This window comes from Populus nigra, chromosome 2 (assembly GCF_951802175.1).
Source record: "Populus nigra chromosome 2, ddPopNigr1.1, whole genome shotgun sequence".
In the NCBI taxonomy this organism is placed as follows: Eukaryota; Viridiplantae; Streptophyta; class Magnoliopsida; order Malpighiales; family Salicaceae; genus Populus; species Populus nigra.
Genome location: NC_084853.1, coordinates 46,453,793 through 46,461,696, shown reverse-complemented (window position 1 = coordinate 46,461,696; position 7,904 = coordinate 46,453,793). Strand labels below are relative to the sequence as shown.

The following is a 7,904-nucleotide window of genomic DNA, read 5'->3' as shown; positions in this document are numbered from 1 at the left end:
TATTTTATAAAAATATATTTAAATAATATTTTTTAATTTTTAAAATTTATTTATAATATCAATACATCAAAATAATTTAAAAATAATTTTTATAAATGGGATATAATCAAACGATAAGTGACCACCACTCACGATAATTAACGAAAAGAAAAAATAATTACATAAATAAGAAGTTGAAGAATGATATTAGGATAAAATCCGTAGCAGGTCTCAACAAAGACATGATCGAGAGTGGGTGGACCAAATGCACCGAAGTTCCAGCCCTTCAGCCCAGAGGTGTTTGGGATTTTCTATTCTCCACTTGGCAAATATCTAATGGCTTATGTTGAGTTTCTTATATGAACCGCTGGATATAGACGCTTTGACGTCGATGATTTGTTTTGACCGTTAGATGATGACTTCGGAGGTCATTCAATACGGTGCATATATTTCCGTGCCCTGGCAGTAATAATTTAAGTCGAAATTTATTATATATGTATAAAAAGTCGTTTTTGGCTACTGCTAGCGAACTGCCATCCTCGTCCTAGGAATCTCTTTACTACGTCATTCAGGATAAATTTAAGACTGGGTCGTTAGATTCAATGTTTATGTTATTTTGATGTTTTTTAAAAAGTATTTTTTATTTAAAAATTTATTAAAATAATTTTTTATTTTTTATTTTTATTTTTTTATTAACATATAAAAATTATTAAGAAAACATTAAAAAACTAATTTAATGTTTTTTAAAGCGGAATATATTTTAAAACACGTCAAAAAATATAAATTATCACGCTTCTAAACACTTTATGTGTTTTGTGATACAATATGTTTTTTAAAAGTATTTTTTAATTAAAAATATGTTAAAATAATATTTTTTATATTATTTATTTATTTATTTTTAACATGAATATATAAAACCATAAAAAAATAACTTTAAAAAATTAATTTGGTGTTTTTTGATAAAAAAACACATGAAAAAAATAAATTGAGCTCAAAAACTAACACACACTTAAAAGATTATAAATAAAAATAATATAATTTTGCACGTGTCCAAAAAATGACGAAGCATGCACCTGGAGGTTAGAGATGTTTTTTCCATGGGATATATTCGGGGCTCTTTTAGATAAAAAGAAAAGAAAAGTAAGACTACGACCATACCCTTTGAAGGGGAAAAAATATACATGCATGGAGGGACTTATTCGATTTTTCATTTTATTAAAACAGTTAAATGAGAGAATTACCCCTGGAATTTAAAAAATCAAAGGTTAATTGTGGGGGTGTTTTCAACTTTTTAGACTGGTTTTTTTTTAATCTTGGATTTTGACAGGAGTATCTTGGTAATTTTAGGTTTAAAAAAATATTTTTTAAAAAAAGTAATTGACGCATTTCAGCGCGTGATGGCCTTCATACCTTTCAAGTGGCGTGTGAAAGCCTGTACAACAATCAAAGTTTTGTTTGATTTTGGTTTTTTTTAATTAATGTTTATCTTTTAAACCTTTTTTAGTTTGGATTTTTTTTTCAATTTTGTCCATGGTATTTTATTCAATTTGTTTTTTTTATCTGGTTTGGTCCCTCTACCTTTAATTGCTCTATTTGTATGCATTTATACTTCTTTTGATTATTATTTTTCTTGCAATTTCATCCATTTTCATTTTTTTGCATTTGTTTTTTTAGTTCATTTTTAATCCTTATTCTCTTATTGCTATATTCTTATAACTTTCTTAATTTTTTTTCTATTTTATTCTTAATATTTAATTTTATTTAGTTTTTTATCTAGTTTTCGTCGTTTTTAAAGTTTGTCTTTAAAGTTTGTCATTTTTTTCACTTCTCTTTTTACTTTGTTATTTCGAGAGTGGGTTGATCAAGCTAACTTGGGTTAGTTTGCGTTTTCGTTCACGATATTTTTTTTTTAGCCTTGACCTTTTTAGCTGGGTCCTTTAATTGGAAGCCTATTTTTTTTATTATTATGATCTCATGTCGTGGGTGTGGGTTAGTCGAGTTAACTCAAGTTGACTAAAAATTTTTACCTCCATTTTCTATGATTTTTTAAAAGAAATTTTATCATTTTGCAATAAATTACCATCCCTAAAGCTTATTTATTTTTCCAAATTTTGTTGTTTGGTTATTCCAAGAGCGAGTTGATAAAATTAATTCTGGTTGATTCGGGGTTTTTTTATTTTTTTTATTAAATTTTGTTTTTTTTACCAGGTCATTTGCTTAATATTCTTTTTTAATCTTAATATCATATTATGAATGGTTGGTTTGTTAAATTATCACTAGGATTTTTTTATTCGATGTTATATTTTTTATGTTTTTTTTTCATATTTGATATTAATTTATTAAACCTTCAATTTTATAATTTATTTTTCTTTTTTCTTTTTACAAGTTATTTCCGTTTTATATCTCACATCACATTTTTAGTTAATCTAAGTTATCTCGAATTATCTTGGCACCTGAATATTCTTTTTTTAATATTGAAAAAAGTCTGCATCGCAGCGCATGCCACGTATATTAGTAACTATGCTATTTATAGTTCTTAAAAGGTAGGATTGTCAGATTCTTCTTGTTTTTTCCCCTCTTAAAAAGAGTGGAACTAGAGGGAGTCAACATCTTTTTTTATTTATAAAATTAGACATCTTGACAGAGATTTGAGGATTGAAAAGGTATTCCGGTCAAAACCCAATTTGTTAAAATTTTGATTTTTAAAATTTTTTATTATTATTTTAATTTATTGATATCAAAAATAATTTTTTTAAAAATAAAATATATATTATTTCAATACAATTAAAAAATATATTTTGAATATATTTTGATTATTCCAAGAACGGATTAGTAAAATTAACTTGGGTTGGTTCATTACTTTTTTTAATTCAACCTTAGTTTTTTTTACTAGATTATTATTTTGAATTTTTTAATTTTAATTTTATATTATGGATTTTTATTTATCAAATTACCTCGAGTTAACTTAAATTTTCTTCTTCAACTATATGTTTTTTTATTTTTTTTTATCTTTGATATTAAATTACCAAGCCTAAAAATTTACAATTTCATTTTGTTTTTCTTACAGGTTTTTTTGGTTTCATATCCCTAGTTATATTTTTAATTAATTTAATTTGGATTATCACATATTATTATGGCTTGAATATTCTTTTTGAGTGTTGGAAAAAGTTGGCTCAGCACACGTGCCACCTAACTAGCTATTTATAGCTCTTAAAAGGGAGGCGCCAGCATTGTCTGACTCATCTTGTTTTTCCCCCCTCTTAAAAAGAGTGAAACCAGAGAGGGAGTCCACATCTTTTTTTCTTTATAAAATTAGACATCTTGACAGAGATTTGAGGATCGAAAAGGGAATTAGCGTATTTTGGCATTTCGGTAAAAATATAGTTTTTTTATTTTAATATATTGATATTAAAAATATATATAAAAAAATAAAAAAATTATATTTTTACACAAAAAATAATTACAATAATGTTATTGAGAATTGGTATTGACTTAAGACAATTCATTTCATTGAATCTATTTTGTACTCAACGGATATTGTATATATATATATATATATATATATATATATATATATATATGCTCTCTGTGTTTTTTTTTTGGGTAATTTGTCGAGAAATAAAACCAAAAAATACTGCTTAATCTTGGAAACATCGAGTGAATTTTTCCAGGCGAACAAATAAACGTCAAGCGAGGCACCTTTTGATTCGTGCGAAAGCTTAGGTAATTGAGATAAATAAATTACATTATGTTAATGTATCAATCTCAATCCCAATCAATATGTTAATATATGTTTACTTTTCTTGATAGAATAATAAATAAGCTAATGCATCAATCGCATTCACTTGACTATTATGTAAGCTGGGATTGTTACAGATATTTCAGGACATTATATTATGTAATAAACTATTAAATATTTTTATTTATCATGTCATGACAATTTATATTATAATTATTTATTCACTTGGTTAATTATCCTATAATAATATTGATTACTAATGTTGCTGTATCACGACTCAAAACGTATATTGTTACTTTTAAAGTAAAATAAATGCTGTTCAATTCGTGAGAAGTAATTAATAATCACGAATTGCATGTTTAATGAATTTACTAAATAAACTGTAAGAAACTATTTTATCCTTTTGTAATTTAACTAATTCCTCGTAATGTAATGGTTACAAACAATTAGGTACAGATTTAATAGTAAAAAATCCTTGTTATTTCAGAGTAAAAAATTTGTTTTAGTTATAAACAAACATACTAGAGTGATTACAAGACAATAAATACTTATATTTGTTATGTTACAAATATTATCTTATTATTTCCCAACTTTAAAATTAAGTATGTTTCAATGTAATTAAGATATATAAATTGCAATCACAACAAAAAGATTATATATGTAAATTATAATATGCAAATTAAACTTGTAACCGGTATTAGAATAATGTCCTAACATGCATATTAACCATGCAGTATATTATTGTATAAATTAAAACATAATGAAATAAAAATATTTACTTATTGAAACACTTTAAAATTAATAAAATTTTATTATTGTCAATAATTATTTATTGTCTTAATTTTAAGCCTTAATACTCATCGTTTAATGTAAATATATTTTTTTCAATGAGTTTTTCAAGATTTCAATAATTTCTTCTTGGTGAAGTGCACTGTTAAATAAGATCTAACAAATCTAGATAAATAATACAAAATCTTTCTCTACAAAAATATAATAAAATGCCTCAATAATCTCAATCAATACCTCTCTACATATACATAAACTCAAGCGTTAGAGAAGAAAGACATAATGGAATAACAAGTTTTCTTTCAATGAAAACCAATAGCAGTAGAGAAAAAAACTTTTAATTTTTTTTTAATTTTGAATTATTGATAATTCTTTAAATAGTTAATGAATATTCAAATTCATGAAACATGTTCATGAATACTTTCACCCATCCCTATCACATAATTAATATTTGCTTCATGTACCAAGACATTCCATGTAATAAAAATAAATTATTAATTAAATAGGGTTTTAATAGCTTTCATTAACCAGACTCCCGCCTAAACTCATAAACATGTAGTGATGTAGACTTGTAGCCCAATCTATAAAACTATTTTAGGTTTAAAGCTAAGAATAATTTTTTATTCATCTTTAATTAATTTTTAAAACATGTTAATATTTCATATTAAAATAACCATTTTGAATTGTTTTCATCACAAATGTGAGCGGGTCTCATGTGTATTTTGGCCTTCAAAATCACGGTATATATTTTATAAACCAATTTTAATAGTATTTTAAAGGTATAATTGTTGGAGTAATGGTTTCAAATGTGACAGCCGGATATCATGTTTTTAAAAATAGTTCAAATTCAATTAAATACAGCTTAAAATGGGTTGAAAAAAACACACACAAAGAAATAAGTTTTTTGTTTCCATTTCGAATTTCGTGTTTGAAAATAAAAATATGAAATGAAAAACGATACCGAATATTCTCTTAATTTTCAAACCCGTGCCTCTGTTTCTTCTAGTATAGTTGTTAGGGTATCTCCATTAGCAATAACCACAAAAATGGCTGGTCCTCCACAGTTTTTTGATACTCAACAGGATAGCCACAAAAGATGCTAAAATAGCTTTAGTCAAAATAAAAAAAGTCATTATTGTATGTAAATATTTCAAATGTGACTGCATCTCTTGAACCGACTTTATTTATGGGAAACCTTCTAGATATTATTTAATAAATTGTTGATCAACTCTATAGAACCTTACCTGCGTTTAGATTTGTTTAGAAATATTTCAATTGCATTTCTATAAATTTTATTTAATTTGAAATAAAAACACAACATGGATGATAATAATTTTTTTCAAGAGACTTGTTTTTCTTATCCATATATAAACATCACATCTATCAGAAAAATTATTTATGCATCCTATCTTTATGTAAAAGAAAATAATACATACAAACAATTCCTTTTCTTCTTCTTGCTATTATATCTTAAACTTGCTGAAGGTTCTATAGGGTTGACCAACTACTTATTTAATAATATCTAGAAGGTTTCCCATATATATATATAGGTTGCTTTCCGTAACAATATACTTTAGAGAAACAGGGAAATCCATAACATAAACACAAATCTCGACGACCCAGGATCACCATGCCAATAATTGAGAAAAGTCTGTGTTAAGAAATCTCCCAACTTTTCTTTTTCGGTCATCACTATATATATCATACGCCGCCGAATGACGGTGTCGAGATTACAGTAGCCGTTGTCCAAATATTTGTAACCGTTGTTCATCTCCACCTTCCATCTTCGCTGCCAGTAAATGTAGCAGCACATAAAGCTCAACCCAATTGTCTTCTTCTTTCTCCATTTCGATTTATGACCGGTCTCCAACAATACCAAGAAAATTCTCAGCTTGAAAAAACCTTAACTTTCCCGTCACCAGGTTCACAATTTTCCAGGGTTTTCTAACAGCACAAGTTTTCATGTCATCTGATTGACAATTCTCCAGGGTTGTAATCAAACATGAGACTATCTATAATACAGAGCACCAAATATTGGCTATCAGAGCACCCATCGATTGTTAACTTCCGATGGAGCCCAACCGAATCATGGGGTTCCACGTGGTCTTTTCTCTTCTCCGCCATCACCATCTACCTCATTTCTGCCGTCATCCTCCACGTTGTGGTCTCCTTAATTCTCCGCACTAACCGACGTCTCCCACTTGGCCCAATCCCAGCAATACACTGCCTGGCAGTGGCGATGGCATCGGTTGTGATTTTTGTTGGCATTCTTCTTTCAACCGCTGCTGAGATTCGTGACACGCGCTGGTTCTGGCGGCGCACCAAGACCACCACGGCTTTCCAGTGGCTCCTCTGTTTCCCTCTCGGCACCCGACCCTCTGGCCGCGTCTTCTTCTGGTCCTACATTTTCTACCTCTCTCGATTCCTTCATTTATTACGTACTTTTTTAACAGTCCTCGAACACCGCAAACTCACTTTCTTTACCTTGTTCAATCAATCCATTCTTTTGTTCATGTCATTTCTTTGGCTTGAATTTTCTCAGTCTTTTCAAGTCTTGGCTATCCTTTTAACAACGTTGTTGTACTCTGTCGTTTATGGGTACCGGTTTTGGATAGCAATTGGGCTTCCAAGGGCTTGTTTCCCTTTTGTAGTGAGGTGTCAGGTTGTGTTGTTGGGTTGCAATTTGGTTTGCCATTTTGGGGTGCTTTCGTTGCATATATTGAAAGGAGGGTGCAATGGAATTGGAGCTTGGGGGTTTAATTCTATGCTGAATGCTGTGATTTTGTTGTTGTTTTTGAAGTTTTATCTGAAGATGTATTCGAACAAGAGAAAGGGCGATTCCTTGAGTGAACTTAAGGGTTCTTCAAGGCATTTGCATTCTGGCTTGGAGAAGCGGGACAGTAAGGGTAGTTGATGGATTGAGATTAACGAGTCTCCCCTTAGCTTACTTTTTGCTTCTCTCTTGTTTCAGTTCTTGAGTTTTTGTTCTCTGATTATTCAGACAAAAGTGTAATTGTGCTAAGTACTAAAGTGTATGTGATCGGATTCATGTTAGAGGCTTTTTCTTGTAATTGCTTATTTATATTTAGTCTAGTTGGTACTTTTTAGTTGCAGAGAAAAGAGGAGAGTTGTGATTCGAGCAACGTCAGCTATTTCAATTGGTCGGCCATGGAAAAAGCAAGACTTGTTTAACTAGATCCCCTCTAGAAGGGTTTTTTTTTTATTATTATTATTAACGTGATGTTTTAAGCCAGTTTATACATGTTTTAATTAATCTTATTCTAAAATTAATAATTATATAAATTTTTAATTATTTTAAAATTTATGAAACTCAAAATTAATATTATTCTAAAACCTAGAAGATATGTTTTTATTCAATGGTCATGTCCCTTTCTTTATT

At 28.5% G+C, this 7,904-nt stretch overlaps 1 protein-coding gene across 1 annotated transcript; it reads left to right on the top strand.

Annotated features, from left to right (window-relative positions):
- The first annotated feature begins 6,071 nt into the window (after positions 1–6,071).
- Positions 6,072–7,624, top strand: LOC133681348 (elongation of fatty acids protein 3-like). Its single transcript, XM_062104381.1, has one exon. It carries the CDS (start codon positions 6,507–6,509, stop codon positions 7,416–7,418), a length of 912 nt encoding a protein of 303 aa, XP_061960365.1. The 5' UTR covers positions 6,072–6,506; the 3' UTR covers positions 7,419–7,624.
- Positions 7,625–7,904: the final 280 nt, after the last annotated feature.